Source organism: Thunnus maccoyii, chromosome 20 (genome assembly GCF_910596095.1).
Source record: "Thunnus maccoyii chromosome 20, fThuMac1.1, whole genome shotgun sequence".
Lineage (NCBI taxonomy): Eukaryota > Metazoa > Chordata > Actinopteri > Scombriformes > Scombridae > Thunnus > Thunnus maccoyii.
The window spans coordinates 16,070,037-16,091,459 of NC_056552.1; the positions used below are offsets into that span (position 1 = coordinate 16,070,037).

General features: G+C 40.0%; 2 protein-coding genes across 8 annotated transcripts in view; one reads left to right on the forward strand and one right to left on the reverse strand.

Annotated features, from left to right (window-relative positions):
• LOC121886427 (transient receptor potential cation channel subfamily M member 4-like) lies at positions 1–18,597 on the reverse strand. Of its 2 annotated transcripts, none has more exons than XM_042396378.1 (28): positions 18,303–18,597; positions 15,429–15,490; positions 15,136–15,313; positions 14,564–14,744; positions 12,883–13,052; positions 12,452–12,629; positions 11,734–11,798; positions 11,340–11,573; positions 9,471–9,573; positions 9,268–9,389; positions 8,785–9,084; positions 8,554–8,655; positions 8,275–8,403; positions 8,018–8,147; positions 7,596–7,741; positions 7,214–7,326; positions 6,966–7,082; positions 6,716–6,765; positions 6,393–6,454; positions 5,969–6,084; positions 5,607–5,739; positions 5,330–5,504; positions 4,579–4,744; positions 4,283–4,464; positions 3,861–3,993; positions 3,701–3,773; positions 2,355–2,448; positions 1–2,178 (listed from the first exon to the last, which is right to left on the reverse strand). In XM_042396378.1, the coding sequence occupies exons 1-28, from the start codon at positions 18,372–18,374 to the stop codon at positions 2,147–2,149; spliced, it is 3,618 nt and encodes a 1,205-aa protein (XP_042252312.1). In that variant the 5' UTR covers positions 18,375–18,597; the 3' UTR covers positions 1–2,146. The 2 variants fall into 2 exon arrangements, with proteins under 2 accessions (XP_042252312.1, XP_042252311.1); XM_042396377.1 differs by having other exon boundaries at positions 6,393–6,631.
• Positions 17,050–21,423, forward strand: part of LOC121886428 (synembryn-A) — a 14,335-nt gene continuing 9,961 nt past the window's right edge. For 3 of the 6 annotated variants that reach the window (XM_042396379.1, XM_042396386.1, XM_042396384.1), the window contains exons 1-2: positions 17,891–18,052; positions 19,857–20,004. The gene's annotated coding sequence lies outside the window, so the exon portion shown is untranslated. Of the gene's footprint in view, positions 17,226–17,464; positions 17,556–17,890; positions 18,053–19,654; positions 19,691–19,856; positions 20,005–21,423 lie in introns of those variants that run through there. The other 3 variants (XM_042396382.1, XM_042396380.1, XM_042396381.1) reach the window with 3 other exon arrangements.

Consider the following 21,423-nt stretch of genomic DNA (forward strand, 5'->3'; position numbering starts at 1 on the left):
TTCAAGTTAAAGGTGAAATTTTATTGTCATAGTGCCAAACTTGTTACACCTTATATATTATTGTTGTAAACAGGTACATATGTACATGTCATATATAAACATTTATGTCCACACTTGTATGTTTGAACTTGTTTTATAAACATTTATGTAACTGCGACTGCAAAGTGGTCACATGTCTGTCCATCCAAGAACAGAGAAGAAATTATCCAATAAAAACTTAAGTCACATGAAAAAGAAAATCTAATTGACAACTCAACAGCAAAGAGGTTATAAATGAGACACATAAAGAAAAGCACATGGTATCCACACATTCCCACACTTTGATTTTTGCTGTTTATTCTTAGCCAACTAAAGTTGTTGGAAGTGTAATCAAGTGCATGACACATTCCTTGTTTCGCTCTCTCTTTTTCCTTTTTTGATTTAATTCAATTTAACATTAAACAGAGTTACAAAAATCACAACCTATAACCTTTGTTGCCTACCCTCATATACCATCTGGAACAGCTTAAGAAAGAAAAACAAGAGGAAAAAATATATAAATAATAGTAATAATAATGATGGAATAAAACAAAACAACCCAAAAAAAAACATAAAATGTGAGAATATATCATATCGCAGAACCACATACTTTTTGCATCTTAATCTACCTGGCCTTCAAGACTGGATATGCCCACAATCCTACTGCACATTTGAATGCAGACTCATGTGAACAAAGGCCTCACAGGAAGTAAATATTATAATGCAAAATATTATGAACACCTTGCAGTTTAAGGTAATGCACCCATTAACATACTGCTTATAAAATGACTGCTGGGTTAAGCTTAACATGTCTCTGACACAGACTCAACAGTGTTTCCTTCACTATATTGGCTTGCCAGTCCCAAAGCAGAGGAGCACATGTCAGAATGATGTATGGAATGGATGTAAATAGACAGAAATGGAGATGATGGCGGTCTACACATGTGCAGTGTGTTAAGATGCAGACTTGGGCAGCTGACATTCCTGAGAAATACTTTACATTTGAGGTACAGATACAGGATTTTTAATATGAAGTGGGGAGCAGGAGGTGTTTGCAGTTAGGATTAGCAGCATTGCAGTAAAATTAGGACAAATTACATTAAAATGACTGAGATACAGAGTGAGGCACACATGCTGACTCACATGGATACATGTTTTCACATGCAGCCGTCATGCAGGGACATGACAGTGAGACAGAAAGTGATGACACCGCCTCTCTCAGTGTGAGCCGCGGGTACGATTGACAGGAGGCCCCAGCTGGCTATTTACAGTAAAGGCTCCTTCAATAGCTCTGCTCCACTATGTGACCTTCAATAGAGCTTTGGCATACTGAAACTCAGCACCATTGGACACCTTTCACACTCTCCATACCCCCTTCTCTCTCCCTCATTCCCATGTTTTAGTCACATTTACTGTTCAGTTTTATTTCATGTCTTTGAATCAAGTTATCACCTGCTTTACACTTTGGTGTCTTTTTTCTCTAGGTAATGTTACTCTTGACAGCACAGCTCCATTCATCATTTCTTTCTTGCCTTCAGTATTTTAAGTATGTTAAAAGAGAGAAAGGGACTGACACCTGAGAATACTGATTATATCTTATTGTACATGCAAACTCGTGATTCAAGATGTGAATCAACACCAGGAATCCAGTCATTATATAGTATATATAATTTAATTAATAGATTAAAATGATAGAAACCCAAATACATGATATAACATTTAGTCTTTTAACCATTTAGACACAAAATGTGCACTGAATGTAACCCCTGTAAACAATATTATAGTATCCATATATCAGTAAAAACCTGAAAAAATACAAAACGTAGAGCTGTCAGCTCTAAACTACAGCAATAAAGACATACCATTGGCCTGTAAAATAAAGAAAATATATATCGTGCAACATCATAAATACATATATGTGTCTTTGGCTTTTGAATAAGATTGCACACTTAAAATATCAGCATTTGCATTTACTCAATACTGTAACAAGAACTAATGGCTGCTTTTCTTTCTGAGACTATTTAGTAAATGAGTCCAGTGATGGGAGGCGTGGGAGCAGCCAAAGTGAAAACGCTTCATTCTTGTTTTTTAGTGACCCTGAGCAAGTGAAGGCATCACCAATGCTGTATCAGGCAGAGTTGGATGAAGAAGGGAACGCATCTGTGTAGGAGAAATGGTAAAGTCATGTAAGTGAGGGGACAATTTAATGAACTCGTCAAACAAGCTCTGTGAATGCAACCTGTGACATTCCACTATATAGACTGTTTGGCTTGTTTCTATAGGTATAGTATGTGAGGACATATGTAGGTTCAGGTTTCGTAACTTTCTAGAAGTACCTCTTAGTGTTGGTGGTGGCCGAGGAGGTTTGAATGTGCTGCCTTGTGCCAAAGTATCCACAATCCAGCTGAGAGCATTTGAGCAATACTCCATCTGAGGAGGATCAAACAAGCCGTTTATTGACATATAGTAAGGAAAGGCAAGTTTATTTGTATAGCACATTTCATACACAAGGGCAATTCAAGGTTACAGTGAGGGAAAGATTATTATTTTAGGAATAGCCTGCATTAGGCCAGGACTACATGTTGACATTTCCTGTTGATAGTATGTCTTTGCAATCACACTGTGGATTTTTTTGTCTAAGTTAACACTACAAGCAGATGATTTTGAAAATGTTTGAGAATGGGGCTGATAATGAGAATATCATGCAGTCTCATTAGAACATCTACTTAAAGAATAGTTTGGGAAATATGAGTGTTGGCAGAGTTAGATGAGAAGATTGATACCACTGTCCTATCTGACTGTTAAATGTGAGGCTACTGTGAACTTCCAGTTAGCTTAGCTTAGCATCAACAATGGAAACAGGCGGAAACAGCTAGCCTGGCTCTGTCCAACAGTTATAAAATCTGCCTACCAGCACCTTTAAAGCTCACAAACTAAAGGTTCCCTGTGAAGTTTTTGACCTCTGGTAGCTCTTTGGAGCAGTTTTTCATGCACATTGCAAATGTTTTGTGAGGAAGGATATTGATGCAACACATTTGTAGATCATAAGGATACAGACAATGAGTTTTGGTGAGTAACAGTGAATGGAAACATAACTTTTGTCTGTTTACAATAAAAAACTCCACAGGGCACCTTTAACACAATGTCTCATTTTTAATCTTACAGGTAACTAACTGTGTGCTGGACTTTTTCTTGGCTCTGAGCTGTTGCCAGGCAACCAGCAGAGACTCTAGGAAGTTACCGGTGCCAGCCAATAAATAGTCCAGCACCTAACGGCCATTTCCCCCATTTCCACTTTTTGTACTAACCTAAACTAACCAGCTGCTGGCTGTAGCTTCATATTTACCATACAGACATGAGAGTGGAATAAATCTCATTTAACTCTGCAAGAAAGCAAATAAGTGTATTTCCCTGAATAGTGAACAATTCCTGTAACAAATATTTGTGACTGTCCACAGAGTTCTAGTTGTCATGATATACATATACCACTCAACCTCATAAAAGCCTATATGTAGATTGGTGACATTTATTTAACCTTTATGCAGGATAGGTTGGTTGACCATACATGCTATTTTACAACAGTGCCATGTATATACCAAGAACAGACATTGAAATTCCCCAGAATGCGAAACAGACTGTAAGCTATAGTTAAAAAAGTATGAATAAAGCTCTTTAGTTTTACCTCGGCCTCCAAAGCCCTCAGTCTGTGGTCAAAGTCTCTGGTTTCAGTCAGATGTTTAACCACACCGTCCACTCTATAAAACAAAAACATTCACCTCAACATAATGTACAAATATATATATATTGTGCAGGTGGAAGAAGGTGTGGGAATGTGTGCTCACTTGACAGACATCCGTTTGAGCCTCTCTGAGTCACTGCTTTTCTGGATCTTGTTCTGAGCAGTTAGGAAGTCTTCTTTCTGAATGGTTTCCCAGGTCATTAGCCTGTTAGCTGCTTTCCCTTTTAACTGCAACACTGATAACAAAGACAAAGGTCATTGTAATCATGACTAAACATGAGTGGAAGCCAACAAGGACATGAACAATGATCCAACTGCTGTAATTAAAGGAAATGAATGGTCAGGGGGAAAAAAGGCAGCTACAAATTAAAACACTGATAAAGGCCAACCAGCTGGCACCTGAGCAAATATTTTTAAATTTCCTTGTTTCTTTGTTCCTCGTCCAACATTCAATTTGCATTAAGCAATAACTTTATTACATTAATTAGAATCACTCAAGACACTTAAAAAGACTAAAATACTGACCAAAGTGGTGGATCTTGACAGAGGGCACTTTGCGGATGGTCCTCTTGATGAAGAGGTTGATGTGAGAGAAGATGATTAAAGGTGGGGCCAGGGAGGGACGGGAGTGGTACTGAACAATGAGGGTGTAACGCTGGAACTTCCAGTAGATGTCACTGTTTGCCTGCACTTCAGAGAAGGTGTAGCTGGATGGACAGATAAGAAGCAGATATGGTAAAAGTTGAGAATCCTTCGTATAGATCAGCATACGTCATTATAGACATCAAGACTAAGAGATAAATGATCTCATCATTCTTTACCTGAACATGGCGATGAGAAGATTGATGAGCAGGATGTTGGTGACCAGTAGATAAATGACCAGCAGAATTACCACCAGCCAGTTACTATACAGAGTTCTGCACGGCTCCGCACCACCCTGAATCAATGTCTCGTTGCTTGTGCACGCCATGTCCCACTTCTTCCCCACTGGAAGAGACACAACATGTAAGAAAGATTAAACTATGTCCTGTCTTATGCTATAATTAGAGTAATAGTGAATTCGTATTGCTGTGTTGACTTTAAAGGCATACTATGCAGGATTTGTCAGTTGGTGTTTGTAAACATGACATTCAAAGTTAAATAAAACGTTACTTTCTGATTGTTTCATAGCAGTTACCTTCTAAAGCACAAATAAACATGCCCACACCTCCACACAACCCTGTGGGAAGATGCCGCATTGCAAGATTTTGTGGGAATACAGAGGAGAGAGAGAGGGAGAGAGAGAGGGAGAGAGAGATGGAGACAGCGATGTAACCTGCTCAAAGGCTAACACCCAGGAACATCCTGAACACAGCAAAATAATAAGAAAACACACAGAAAATACACCATCACACACTTCTAGTAAGTGATGATTCAGAGGGATTATTTTTGTATGAGTCTATACATTGTCAAGGAAAATTCTGCATAGTATGCCTTTAAAAAGCTGCGATGGATGTACAAAAATGTCTAGAATGGACTGCAGAAAAGTACACTTTTTCTCTAAACATGCATCACGCACACAAACAGTTATACCATCTATCTCTTCCACAGGAATCTGTCCAAAGATGTGCAAGTATGGCCTGTAGAAAACCCGCCGGAAGATGCGATCAAGTTGGGGGTCATACGAGTAAAGCAAAGCCTGGTTGGCTACTCCGTATGCCATTAGCCACACCCCCAGGAAGAAGAGGAAGAAGAAGACATCCTTCATCTGATCAAGAGAAAATAATTGTCTTGTCATCATTATAAAGCCAACATCCAGCTTCACAATTTCGTTGTGATGTCAACGTATGGAAGTTCTGATATTTCTCACCATCTTGCCAACAATGATGATTTTTGGTCCCAGCTGCTTGTGAATGGCAAAGATGTGAATGAGACGGAGGGTGAATACCATGTAGTCCACACACAGGACATCTCGTCCAAATCCATATGACCATTTGAACATCCTAAAACACGAGCAGAGTAAAGCATCAACTCTGTGGTAACAGCACCACCCAGTGGTCAACTTGTAAAATAACTGCACTTAAAAGAGTCAAGTGAAATTTGGTTACTAGGGATGAGAAGTGAGGGGCATGATGTACAGACTTTGAATTTAGCAGTATTTATCAGGTGATCTAAAGGACACTTAAGACATTCCTGTGACAAAATAATTTACTTTCATGTTGTTGTTGTTACCTGCAGACTAGTCCTATGATGAACAGAATGATGGCAATGAGGTCACACTTGTTCCACACATCCTGAATGTACACTCTGACCCTCTGACGCCAAGTCATTGTCCCCAAAAAGAACGTCTGTGAAAAGAAACATCAATCAACTTCATTGATCGGATGAACTTTAAACTGTGTTAGTTAGTAAAATGAGTTGTTTAATCAACCGTATGAATACAAAGCATTATATCCTACATTAAGGATTATACATAAGCCCATAGATGAAACATCAGATATACAGTGCATGCTGCCAAAGACGGGAAAGCACCTTCAGAGGTCATCTGTGCAAGCTCACTTTCAATGGCAAATCTACTTTTGCTATTGCTAAATAGAGTATGAAGTACATGCATTAGTCATCAAATATGATGATTAAGATATCACTTCTCACTCACTTCACGGATCTCCTCACACACAATGGTGAACACCCAGAAGTACAGCACATACTCCGTAATGGCTGGACCAGAGGGCGGTGGAGGCATGAAATCCACCAGCAGCACATAGGCAAAAAGCAGGAGGAAGAGGAAGTACATGAGGACATTGCCCATAAATGAGGTAACGGGCGCAAACCAGAACTGACGCCACCTTGACACTATGAATGGGCGCTTGGGTGGTCTGGGAGAGTGGGGTATGCCTGTAAGGATTAGCAGATGATTAGTAGATGATGACAGTCAAAAAAGGCTGCTGAACATAATTATTTCTGCTACAAAGGACTCACCTTTTATGGTAGCTGTCCTGGGCGTATTCGCTCCTTGTGCATCCGCTTCACTGGTACGACAATGACACATTTTTAGTGAATCAACACACAACAACAAACATTAATTCTAAATTATGAAAGAGAACAACTTTGAGACCAATGCATCCCATTCACTTACATTGATATAAAATATGTAGTAAAAGGAAAAAATGTCACTCGACAAACTGATGCTCTATGGGATATCATTGAGTAGTACATGCAGGATTATTACATGTGCTTGATGTCTGAGAAAGAGAAGATGGTGGTGCCGTAGAGGCTGTCGCTGTCTCTGCCCAGTCCATCCTCATTAGGCTTCGCCTGTTCCTCTTGCTGCTGGTCATCTTGTTTTCTGTGAGGTTGAGTGTGTTGCAAAATGTTAAATGAAATTACAAGCAGTTCTGAAATCTGCATCTTCTAAATGCCAATGACAAAAATAATAAAATCACAGTTGGCAGAAAATGTGAAATTAATGGACTTCACCTGAAGGAGATGAGGTTGGTATAGCAGAGGACGGGGCAGAAGAAGGTGAGCAGGAGCTTCCACACCTCTGTGTTCCTCTTCATGTCACCCCACCAGATCTGGGACAACAGAGACTGAGGGAGAAGAAATTAGACTATTAACTGAAGAATGATCGATAAAAAGAAACAAGATGATTTAAGCCAATTATTAAGTCAACCGTGGGAAATATTTCAATACAAGAGGACAATACTAATTCAAATGTATTTTTTTCCTGGATACAAATAAATTTAAGCTTTAACCTGAAAATCTAGATAAGCAACCTTGTGATTCAGCAGTTTTAAACACATATTTAGCATAAATATAACTGGTAAAACTGAAATGATTAACATCTTTTGTGACACACCTGTACTCCGTCATGGCTGAAGAAAAGTCGTGCGTCAGCGCCCATGCCCATCTGGAGACAGGTGGTGCCACCCCATACTGGAGATTTCCTTATCAGTAGGGTGAAAGAGCGACTCTCGTTGCTCCGATAGCAAGAGCTGAAGACATCTAAGGAGAGGGACAGACAAGTGCAGAAAGAGTTACCATGGTTACCATTTAGAGAACAAAAATGAAAAGATACTAGAGTGTCAAGCATCACACAGGGGTCATTTGTTAAAGTAGTGTTATAGTGAACAACATCTTTCTGTAGGTGAAGCTCTTCTTTTCAGTCATATTACATAGAACCAAAACGTTTAATGTGAAACCAAGTCATTTGATTGTATTTACATGTTTGTATCAGTCACTGTTTAATTGAACATTAATTGATGATGGATTCAGTCTCACCATGTGCCAGGTTCTCAAACCTCTGGGCCAGCTCTTTCATGGAGAGTTTGGTTTCAGTCTCAACCTCCAGTTTGGACAGTTCCCTAAGCATCTTACAGCCACTCAGAGCACTCAGCACTGACTCCCCTGCCTGGAAGAGACAATGGAGGGAAAAATGGAAATGCCATAATATTAAGACGTCATGTATATGCTCTTTTCATACAAATTTGAACACCATCAGAACATATTTAGCTTTCTCAGAGTCTCAGAAGCCCTACCATCTCCCAGAAGAAAGTGGCCATCTCGCTGCGGTTCTGGAGGACGGCCCAGATGAAGAGCGAAGCCCAGGGAAAGAGGCAGCGTTTCTCCCGATACAAGCAGTCTCCACGCAGCAGCTTGCTGGCGCTCTGGGATGTATGAGAAGAGATGGGGTCATTCATTCCGTCCTCTAAAACCTCACATTAGTAATTTAAAAGCTTCAATACATAACTACAGGATAAATAAACAATAATTAAGAGATAAACCAATTTGACATATTTCACAAAGGTTAAGAGTACCCTAAGTGCCCTCCTCTTGGACGATATCTGTTGTAAGCCCAAAGCATCATAGTAAAATGGTTGGCAGATGTCGCCCATTAACAGTTCCAAGACCCCTGACACCTGAGGAAACAGAATAGAGCAACAAACACAAGAAAGAGGGTTAACTTAAGCTTTCTCCATATTGTTTTCTGATGTCACAAAACCATAACTACACCAGAGGCATGGACGTCTCTTGTCAGAAAAGCCCACCTCAAAAAGGCTGATCTCTGTCACTGGCCCACTCTGTATGTTCTCAGCTGTTACTTTGGAGGAAGAGTCCTGCAGGTTAGATCGTGTTGGCACAGAGGCCGTAGTTCCAAGTCGCTCCACAAGGCGACGCTGAAGTAAATAGTAGAGAAGAGTCCCATCAGCCACTGAGCGGTAGAGACTCTCAAGCCGGCTGTAAGTTAGGTAGTCCAGGATGTTCAGGCCATTTTCAATGAAGAGGCGCACAAACTGCGGCTTGTCGTTGATCAGGGCGTCTGTCATGGAGTCTTCCAAGTCTTCATACTATTTGATTGGATGAAAGTGACACATTTTATGAAGGCATTTTCATTTATTTCATATCAACAAAGCCACTACGCAGAAGGGCTAAAAGTGCTCTATTTTATACAAATAGTACATTATAATACACAGACTGCATCTGCTGTGTAGTGGTAGTATTGCACTGATGTGATGTCTTTTCCCTCTCACCCTCCATTGGATGTCTCCATTAAAGAGTTCACTCTTGGCAATGTCGACCCTGTTCCAGGTGACCGCCAGCTTCAGCTCTTCATTGTAAGGGCTGGCATCCACTGACGCACGCTGCTTACTAGCTGAAAAGCACAGAATCACACCGAAATAAGGACATGTTGCCACCTGGAACATGGGATATCTTCATAATATGGATTAGTTACCTCCCACCAAAGCTTTGAGCAGAACTGTATCAAAGTCATTCGGACCCTCCTGCTCTCCATGGTAGATTGTAATGAAGTCTCTGTTCTGGTAGATGCTCAGAGCCTGGAGACCCGGAACAAGGAGACAGAAGTTTTGAATATACGAGCACAAAACTTGGTGAGATTGACACAGAGATTAAAAAACAAATAGATAGTGATAAGAAGAGATTTTGTGACAAAAGGTATCATGAGACACATAATATCGTTAAGTACGAGTCACACCCATGCTAAGTGAGACTGAGTCTGACATTTAAAGACTTTATCAGGTCCTTTGAAGTTAAACACCAACATGCAATAGGTGACTAACAAGTAGAAGAGAATAAGATTAAGAGTGTATGTCCAATCAATCACCTACTCAACAAATAGTTAATCACAATACAATGAATTGGATTTCAGGCACTGATTACTGATTCAATAAACATTAGGACAATGATGAGTCAATCGCCTGCCATACACTTCCAAGGTAGCATGTGATATCTTCTGTAAGTTGACAGGCTGCATACTGTAGCTGTGTTACATTTGCTTTTCAATGGACCCTTTCAACAGAAGCATCATAGCATGGAAAGCACAGCTGGAGCTAGTAAACTTGATAACGGGCAGGGTTAATCAAGTTGAGCTGATGAGCAAGCATTATCAATAGTCAGTGTTCTTGTTGATGACTACAGATGTCCTCAGGAGATCTGCAAGAATGGCATTATAGCCATTTATAAATTGATTGTTATTGGCTATACACTGAACAACCACTCTTGTGTTGAGAAAAATAGACCTTCCATGCCATATTAAAACTGAAACGGACATCCAAACCATAGCTTGTGTGTGTGAGTCATCTGTGGAGTGGCAAGAACAAAGAAAATGAAAAGCTTCCTCAAGTTTCATTAGCTTGAGAGGCCGCTGGACTCGCAAGATCACGACATTACAAGATCACGTGAGAATCCATCTTGTCAGACTTCAAGTTAGGCGCTTGTGTCTGAACCATCAGTGGTTAAGACCAATCAGTGTTGCGAGTCCAGCTGCCTTGCAAGGTAAGATGGTGATAGACAACAATCAACAGATGGTGAATCCAATCACCTGCCAAGTATTTTTTTGAAAGTGCCTGCCCTTTTCCAAACAGTTTCCATGGATGAGTTCTCAGATGGTTCTGTGTAACAAACCATCTGACAATTTACAAGTTTCAGGGATAAAAGGCTTGATCAGTTCATCCCAAATGTTGACAGAAAGACACAGTAGAAAATAATTGATTCTCTGGGCAGTTCACTGCCTACTAAGATAGGAAGTAGTAGGAAGAGAAACAGCCTAAACTCAAAAAATGTTTATTACATCCAACAATTATGAAATGTTGGATGAAATGAGCAACATACTGATAATTTTGCTGTTCTTAGAGCCTTAGCAGCAAAGGGTCTAAAAATGTCCTGAAGGTTGCACTAGAGAAAAAGGCCATCAGGTCATTAAAATCAAAACATTTCATCCCCTTGGGAGCATGGATATGCGCAATACATGTCCTGGCAATCTGCCAAATATATAATGAAATATCCTGTGTGCACAGTGTTGGGAGTTTGACCCGATTGCATTAAAAGAAAGGTCAAGGTGCCACCAAAAACATTAGGAAACCTCTGAGATGGTGAATATTCAAATTTCATGGCAATCTAGACTGTAGTTGTCCAGATGTCTTGCTATGGATAAGTGTCGTCATCCTTGGGCAGGTAACAAAACATGCCTGCTGTTAAAATAGATATAGAGGATATATAAACCTCTCAGGGACTTCCTCTTCCTGTTCTGCACATCATAAAGCACACAGGTAGGATGATGCATTTCTCTGTTCACAGCACTTACCCGTTCAACAAGTTTGTCTGTCTCCACTTCAGCAGGAAAGTACTTCTTAACCCGTTCTGCCACTCTGTCTTTCAGATCGACACTGGGAACTGCCTCACCGTCACCCTCGCTGGAGGACTGGACTACTGGGGCCGATGACAGGTTCTCCAAGAGGTCACTCAAGAAGTCAGCCATGCCTCCTGAGCCAGCCAACACCAACCAGGGCATAGAGGTTTTCAGAGAAAGATCCACTCTCTGACAAAAAAGGAAGGTAGAGAGAGCAAGAGAAAGACTAGATTTATTTACCAAATACCTCTCTGTGAGACATAATAAAGAAGGACATTTTTACAACTGCCTTATAAACAATGTCAATCTCTTTGTGGCCAAATATTGACATCAAAAGCTGCAAATTTACCTCCAGCATGCTTGCCTCCCCTGAAACCAACATACAAATGACGGGGATGTCAATGCTGCCACTACCTGAAAAAACAAACAACATTTTCACAATTTCATCCATGGTTTTGGATTATACTGATTTCACAGTTTTTGCAGACTTACAAACAGTAAAACTACATATTTTTCTTGTAATGTGAGAGCTGAAACACAGCATCTGAAAAAAGCACCCTGTTGAACCCTGTTTTTGACAAATCTCTGCTTGACTTAACATGTTGAAGAGCCATATCTCAACTTCATGCAGTGGCATGCAATGGCTTTCATCCAGTGGATACCAAAGGATCATCTTATCACCACCTGCTATAATACAGAATCACCACAAGAGGGCAAAATGGCTTGAAATCAAGGCTGAAAGCCAAAGAATATGTTCATGATTGTAAATGCAATGCATTGTTTAGAAATGTCTGTTTTCTTTACATTTGGTTTGCATACATTAAAGAATACTTGGAATAAAAAAAAACAGATCAAAGCAGCAGAATAAATTAAACATCTGTTAAGTCATTTTGCATTGCGGTTTCATTCAGGTTGAATGCGTCTCATAACATATCCAGTTCTACTAGAAATTCCAACAAAGCATCATGAAGGACAAAAAGAGGCAAGGCGGTTTAAGCTTAACCTCCTTCAGGGAAGTGGAAGCCAATATTTGTGAGTAAATAATATTTCATTATCCAATCTCTCACCCCAGATGCCTGTGCGCTGGTGGGAGATGTAGTCTTCCAGTTTGGCCCTGAAGCCTGTCGCTCCGCCTCTGCGTCCCACACTCCCATCATCCACCAGCAGGAAGGCCTGGTAGTTGTTGTCCAGGCAGCAGGAGTCCCGGGACGTGTTCTGGACATAATACTTAGCGGGGAAACTGCCCTGCAAGGTGAAGAATCAAGGGATAGGTTATAGCAGGTGTTCTTCAACTAAAGTTCAAGACAAAAAGTGTTTAAATTGAGACCCTTTTGCTACAATTTGAATAACTTGCAACTAAAAAACTGCATTCTAAAAAGGCAGATAAAAACACTCAAAATTTTAAAACTATAACTACATCGAGACTGTTGCTCAATAAAAGTGAAAAGATACTTTTTAATGGGTAAAGAAATGTATAAATGTTAAGTGCCTGTACAACCTGAGGGTTGACCAGCTGCTGTCTGTTGTGCACGAGGCCCCAGGGAGCGATGCCCAGCGCCACCACCTTGTTGAGGGAGACCGAGGAGGCCGCGGTGGCGTGATCCCTCACCGCCTCTCCAACACACCTTCCTACGCCTTCACGCAGGCCAGCTGTCAGGATCCACGCTCCTGGGTGGAACAGTGACACAATGAATTTGAGAGGAAAAGAAACATCGGTTGTGGGTTTTCTCTTTAGGTACAAATATATACATCCATATTTGAATTTCTGAATGTATTTGTCATTCATTGATGAAACAAAACTGAAACAGAGTGGAAATAAAATTAAATAAAATGAAAGGAATCTGAACTGATCAGATCAGAAAGTAACAAAACAGAAACCAAGGGAAAAGGAAGGAAAGGCTGCACTGATTTCAAAGAGGGAAATGAAAGTGTTGTAGCAGTGCAGATGGCAAATCATAGAGGTAGACAGAGATGCATACCGATCTATAAAAGAAGTAGTTAAGAAAAATGTGTATTCAATACCATAGTAATTCACCTAAATACATATGTCTGAATGTGCAACAACAGATTTTAGCATGTTTAGTAGGATTAATCCATCTCCAATCACGTTTATACAGTAGCAGTAGCAACATGTCAGTAACAACCTGTGTATACAGTATTGCATGTTTGCACCTTGTACTTAATGTGTCAGTGTGTTTGCCTGATTGTTTCTGTGTGTGTATTTTTATCTTTGCTTTGATCTGGGGCCTCTGAGAGGATGACTGGTCAAAGTGACCTCAGATGACAGGAGATCAGTATTGCCTTGTGCCACCTGCACTTGGCACAGTAGTCAGGAGGAAGCAGCTATTGTAGTACTAAATTAGGATCCAACCCCAGGGAGTCACATAGTGTGATTGCGCTACATTTTGTAACAGCTGGAATTTTCCCACCCAGACCGACATGAGTAGGTTATGTGTCTTCCAAGAAGTTGTTGATTCATTGTTTTATATTATTAGTCAGTCCTTTACAGATGCTGACTACTTTGAGAGGGAATTGAGTTCATGAGGACCACCTGTGAAAAATCCAGCATACGCAAAAAGATGCCAAACTGAACAGTACTTTAGTCTTTAGGCTCTGATCTATATACAGAATTACCAGGGTTGAAAAGCGTTTTATTTATGGAAAAAATATTGCTTATTCTGTTGTCTTGGTGTCAAATGAAAACATAGAAGAGGTAGACAAAATATAATATATAATCAACTTAAGTAAAATAACTTGATAATTAACTTAATATGATTATTTTCAATTGCAAATACTGCTATAAGAGTAGGGTCATATTAGGCTTAGAAGCCAGTTAAGAAGTCAGCACTTTGATACAGTGCAACTAACACAACTTTAAAAGAGGAAAAGGATGTGTAACCAAATTGCATGTCAATAAAAACAATCATTTGTCATGTCAAAGGGAACTGTCTGGAAAATCATGAAAATATATGCTGATCATATTCAAACTGCAGCAACACAGAGAAACAGCAACCATATTGATGTTAACCGATATTACAGATATACTGTCACCAGTACACATGGTTTAATAATGCAGGTCATTAGTATGCAACCTACAGTATGGCCCACCTTTGTAGTAGTGATGGCAGTGGTGATTTAGTTACTTCACAGTTACAGTTTCCTTTTAATGATGTGTTTACCTGTGCTTTGTGAGGCTTTCACCAGACCCTGCCTGAGGACCTCTCGCACCCAGGTCTTCACCTTTGTCCTGCCTTCTCCACCAACAACAGACACCACCAGGTTAGGCGCAGGCAGGCCCCAATGGGCCGTCATCAGGGTGTAGACCATAGACGGGGGTGTGTCCCATGACAGACGCAGGAACTGAGGTTCCCATATGAGACAACAAAGACTGATTGATTAAAAAGGAACAAACATTTCAAAAGAAGACAACCTCAGACTTAAAAAAAAAAAAAAAAGAATAATGATCAAATAGTTATAGAAGTGCCTCCGATTACCTATTTTAATGTAAACGAACTGCTCAGGAAAGTGATCTCACTCATTGCACTGTGTTTGTTTACTCAGGGGCAGCAGTAAGTTGAAGGTTGGAAAGACAAAAGTACAGACTACTGCAGCTCTTGATTGGATAATTATTAGCCTCACCTATGGAAGTATTTGCCCTTAAAACACTGCCCAAACATGATTTGAACTGACACTACATGGGTATGATGAAGCATTCAGTGAGTATTTATGAAGCTGACAGTAAAGCACCCACATAGCTATGCCTCTTGCTGGCTCCTGCGAACTGCAACTCTCCGAAGGCATCAGTCGGGTATTCAGAAGAGTGCTGGGCGCTGTCCCAGTGGTTGACAATTGCCGTGCTGAAATAGTCACCGAGGGCCACAGAGGCATGGGTATCTCTTGCACCCCCACACTGGCACAGTGCGCCATTACTGAGAGAGAAGGGAGGAGAACATGTCAATGTGAGATCAACTTTTGATGCATGGCCACAGTCATTAGAGAGACATTACTACCACAGAGGAATGTGCTCTGCAGAGTTCACAGTACCTGAAAGAATCTTCTACAAAGGTGGTGCACACTCTTTTCTTGATGATTTTGGGGATCCAGCTCTGAAAACATAATAAATTGAATTAAAATACAGGCTGTTTCAATTTTACAGAGTTAAATTCTGAATGGTCGCACCAAGGAAACTCTGTTGAAATGAAAGATGTTGACTTTTGCTTATAATAATACCCGCTGATACATTGGTGAGATATGCTTTGTATGAACACCTGACTGTGACTTCTGGCATGGTGCTGTAGTTTCAGTGTCAGTTCGTGTGTGTGTTCAGGTGGGCTGACGGACACAAAGTTTACTACAGCACATAGGGATCCAAAGTGCATACAGTACATTCTGCAGTGCAACTACAAACATACTTGTCAAACAAAGGAGCCCCACTGGACTCTTTCCATGCTTTGAAATTGGACTACTTCTTCAAACTTAGACTATAAAGAGTTTCTTTTCTTGTAAAGAAATCAGTTTCTGTTCCACTACAGACCTTCCTCAAAGGACATTTTGACTTGTAAAAACAGGAAAAACACTTTGTGAAACTATTAACGTGATGGCTCTGTTCCATTTGTTTTGCCAGTAAGCAGCACTAACCAGTGAGCCTGCGAGCACAATACACAGACTATATATTAATATGGACAACGCGTCTCCACTTCCTACTGCTATGCAAAAGTGAAGCCAAGATATTTTGTTTCCGGGAGCTGCCATCTCCCTTGTGTGATGTCATTTAGAAACGGAGTCTGTGCAGTAGAGTTGGGTGGTGGGATGACAACCCACAAGACACGTCCCCTCAGCCGTCCCGCCGCCCGACAGAGGATTGAGAGAGGCTGTCACAGCTGTCAAAATGAGGTCACCCCCCTTCCTATATCGTCAAATAACTAATTAAAAACAAACATATCAGAAAAATGAGCTCTTCAACATACATCAGCATGATCAGAACTACCTAAAATGACAGAAACCATCTTGGGAAAGATTTATTTGACATGACGGGGCTTGCCTCTTGGGTTGCACCAGCTATGTGTAAGTTCTCTCCTACGTTCCTAAGGTATAGCCTAATATCAACACTGGAGGCTTAGCAACTACTAGTTACTGTAGTTTGTAAGTAAATCAGCTACTAAAATTGGTTGCACCACAATTATTTGGGGCATAACCTAACTAGTTTGGACATAAAGTCATAACTAAAATGATCAAAGATAGAGTTCCACGTTCAATGGACCAATCATCAGCCAGAGTTGTGAATTAGTTGTGAATGTGTGTACCTAATGACCAATCATTGATCCTCATTGTTTTTATTCTAAATGATTTAACTTTACTATCTTAGTTTGATCTTTTTTTTTTTTTTAAGTAGACAGAGTTAACAATAGTGAATTTATTCCAGTGCATGATCATCTCTCTATTCATGATACTTCATTTAGAGTTAATACAACAGCCTACATAAATATTATTATTAGAGGTACATTTGGATGCACATTGAGAAGCTGCTTGAAAAGGAAATAGCTAGTTACAGTCAGCTTAACTTCATTTTCTTTAATTTGTTAAAAATCTTGTATGTATGTATGTATGTATGTATGTAATTACGTCATGACGTAATAGATATGCAAATTGGCACATGACGTCAACTACCGACATTGACAACTTTTCCTGCAAGCTTTAGCTAACTTTCTTTTCACTGGAAATAGTTAGCAACACTGCTGGCATGAGCAACTTGGCATCGTAGCACATGGCAGTAAGCTAGATCGATATTGAAATATCATATCAATAAATTAGGTCTCTACCGGATTGCTGTGTTGCAAAATGGTATGTAGTTAATGAAAAAATGATGCTGTGTAGCAGAAAAACTGCTGTTTTATCATTAGTGAGTATAATTCTGACATTTTATGATTTACACCTACCCTGGGGGCATATGTAACCATTTAGTTGTTAATTAGAGTTATGTTGTAACTTATCTCTGTGGTGCAACCGCTTTTATTTTAGTAATACATAAATCCCAACTTAGTAATAATTTATGTTATAACTAGGCTAAAGTTGAACTTACACACAGCTGGTGAAACAGGCTGCAGGGCTCAGGACCTGGCACACCTACACGGGATGCAGCCACTAACACTGTTATTAGTTACACCTGTGTTGGTGAGTGAAAATATGTGAACAGTGTCAACGTTTAAATCCGATTTTGTCCTTTTACCCTTTGGATGTTGGTTTTATGGTATCAACGCTGACTGTTTGCTTCAAGTATAACATTGAAAAAAGTAAAGTTAGCTAGTGAAACGCTGGGCACTGAGCAGCATATTCAATAGCTTATAATGGGCGTGCTGTCGTATTTGTTATGATAGTTAACGCTAAGTGACTGTTAAGTTATAAAATGGCTCAACTGCGTTTTTTCAGTTATTACTATGACTGTTGAGCATCTAATTAGCCGTTAAAGTTGTACCTTATAAAACAACTGAATGTGTCGTTAACTCACCGAAGCTAACTTCCGTCGGTTTACTGCAACTGCACACAATGTACGTTACCGTATATTGAGGGGAAACTAGCTTGCTTTAGCAACAGTTGGCAGAAAATGCTAGTCTGTTTACACACTTAGAATGACACGGTGGCTTTGGGTTTTCAGGAGAAAACCGTAGATTGTGAGTATTATTCACTACTAGCTGTTAAATGACTGTTTGATACGTGCTGTCCGAAGCAGTCGGACGTTTGTCCATTGCTCGTCATCGTGACTCAGAAACCTCAGGGAATAACAGCCAGCCACAACTTTTCATCACAACGTCCATGCGTAGATTCATTTCCTTATTAATCAGTTTCGCAACTGTCGCCTTTGCCAAATCGGCCCCATTAAAAATGACATAATCACAATGATGTGAGGGAAATCCTACTCACCTGGTCCTTCTCAGATTTAACGTTACCATCTGTGTCTCCGCCGCCTCCTCCTCCTTCTCCTGTGTCTCTCATGTTGTAGTTTTTTTCCTCTCTTTTTTTTTTTGTTCGACTCAGTGAGAAATACCAGGGACGGAAAAACACTTCAGGAGGGGAAAAACACTTTTCTTTTTGACCATCTTCCAAAGAGTAGACCAATTTACTGGACTGCTACAGACGTATTTGCTCGACACTTCAGTAATGCCATTCCCAAATGTCTCTGAGCAGTCAAAAAGGGAACTAGGTGCAGAAACCACACAGGTGAGGGTGTGGTTATATCATTTGCAAACTTTGAAGAAAATAGGAGGGGCCATTCAAAACCTCAGACATTTCATACCTTGGGTGTGAGCCGGGTCTGTATACTGATTATAATCATAATACAATATGATTTAATTTCACTGTTTATCTTCCCTTACAAGTGGTATCAGAGACAGTGAAATTGGATCTACAGCGCTCTTGGCCACTAATGATACATTTTCACACCACTGTATCAGACAGACAATACAAGACACTCAGACTTTAGCAGCGAGCAATTTGCTGCTGTCATGTGAGCCTAAAAATATCACACACTCAGGCCTGGATTATCCACCAGGACAAGTAGGGCAGATGTCTCTCACTGCACAATCAATACACAGGACGTGAAAATGTTATGCAATGCATTTTCAGCATTAAACTTTATTTAAAATTTAAATATTTATTGTGCAATATGTTTAAATATATAAGGCTTTCTAAGTTATTATAAAAAAAAGTAATAGGATTAAGCTTTTCACACAGTATCCAAACACCCACATTCTTTGTTCTTACAAAGCATACATCCATAATAAGTACCAGTCAGTCAGAACATATACAGATATATTTGGTTTTAAATAAATGGAGGCTATTGTTGAGAACTCTCCGCCTTCTTAGTCCATAACTGTTATTCTCTTATTCCTCTCAGCCCTATCTGCCGAATCCCTGTGGGCTGTGGGCTGTTTTCGACTCATCTTTTCCATTTTTTTTGCCGATAATGTATAAATCATTGGCCAGGTTGTGGAGCTGGCATGTCCCGAGCTGGCATCCACGATTCTGTGCACGTCTTGGACGTAACTTCACTTCCATGTTGTCAGTGATGCTGTCAGTGATGAAAAAGAAAAAGAAATTTTTAGGATTTCAAAAACTAATCTCCAATTTCCAAATAAATAACCCTACAATTGAGGTTGTTCCATTAGCAATAATTAGCACATAGAAATGAATAAACATTTTAATTGTCCAAAACAGTGAAAGCTGAGTTTAATTAGATGACAGTATTTATTTCTGCATTGATGCTGCATCAGTAGACTACTGCAGACGGTTTCCTCGGATCCACAATTACAGTAAGACATGTCATAACACAAGCAGGCTAGGCAGGCAGGTATTCACTTGCCTGCCAGTACAAAGAACCTTCCGTTCCTTTTTATCACTATAGCAGTGTTGTTTTGTATTTACAGCCTCTCACAGTGGTGAATTTTCTTACCTGTGTTTCACAACATCTGTGTCTAGATGTTTGTCTTCTGAAGAATATGGGATGATCTTCAGCAATGGAGCATGCTGCTCTTGTGTATCCTCTGACCTTTTCACCCCTGAAACCTGGACAGTATCTCCTGCAAGGACAGTGTCTGAGTCTGACCTGTGGGTCCAACAGAAAAAGGTACTGATTAAAATGCAGATAATGAACCAAAAACTTCTGATTTATATTAATATAAGGTGTAGATACATTATTATATAATCCAGTTGTTTATTTCTAAATTGTAATATTACTTTTAAGGCAAAAATGTTTTGCTATTCCATTTACAGATTAGTAAATGGCACAACAAAGTGGTTAGTGTGAGTATTTCTTTTCTCTCGTTAGCTGTATGTTTACTTAAGCTTTTCACTGACCTGTGAGTTGGTCTCAGTGGGGAGGCAGCAGTCAAAGACACAGTCAGCAGCAGCAGAACAGCTATCTCCATATCGCACTGACCTGTGGCAGAGAAAGAACGAGTGATGCTGAGGAAAAACATACTATCGTCTTCACAACTCATAAGATTTTGTTAAAAGAAGAGTCAATGAAGAAGTAAATTATGTTCTTCAAAATAGCATAAATTGAAGCCAGGATGAAACTTACCACCAAGAAAATGTAAAAATCCTCTGCAGCTTTTTGAATAAACCATCAATCCAGAGGTTCAGGCGTAGTCTCTTGCCGATTGTTGGATGTCTGTCATCCTTCACCACCTCAGGTCCTTTATAGGGTTATGGCAGGGTGAGGGGGCGTGTCTGTAACATAGTCATTATTTTGCTAGACCAACTCCCACGCTTGCAATTAATCAGTTATGGTGGCAGTTTTGTCCTCTATTTACAAGAGCTGCTTTCTCAATGTAAACAAGATTATAACCACAGTTTCCAAACACAACATTGTGCTTATACTTGAAGCGACCTTGTGCTTTAAGTGATGTTTACATTGATTCTTATGTTCACTCTTTGACCCCCTCCCCATCCACATCCTCTATCCATCCCTCTCCTCTCCCACTCCACTTGCAGCAGAGCAATTGTTCCAGAAATCGTTCTTTCATTTCCATCACCTGCAGGAAGCCCGCAGAGCCCAAAATAACCCCGATTCTCCTCCAGGCTTTTCTTTATCGCCCCATTTTTCCTGTGCCTTTTTCCCTTGAGTCACTTTTGCCGTCACCATGTTTATTCCTGAAATGTCCTTCACTCACCCCCTCCCCCTATATACAGTGTTTCAAAAACAACTTGTTTTCAAAGATGATAAATCCTATTTTAGAGATATTCAGATTTAATTTTAGCAGAATAGGTTTATAGCTTTATTAGCTCACTTACAAATATTCACAGAAATTGTGAAATAATCAAGCACTTTTACAGCCACATATTAATATCTCTCTAGGAAATTATGACAAATTTGTTAATCTTTTAATAACACAGTAAGTCCATGGGGAGCCAGTGTCACGTTTAATGTTTTCAAGTCTCCACACTCTTTCTCCCAGCCCCTCTCCGTCTCTCTAAATCACAACTTCCACCACCCCTCATGAGTCTATTGTGTACCTTTCCTGTGAACATCTGGACTGGTTGT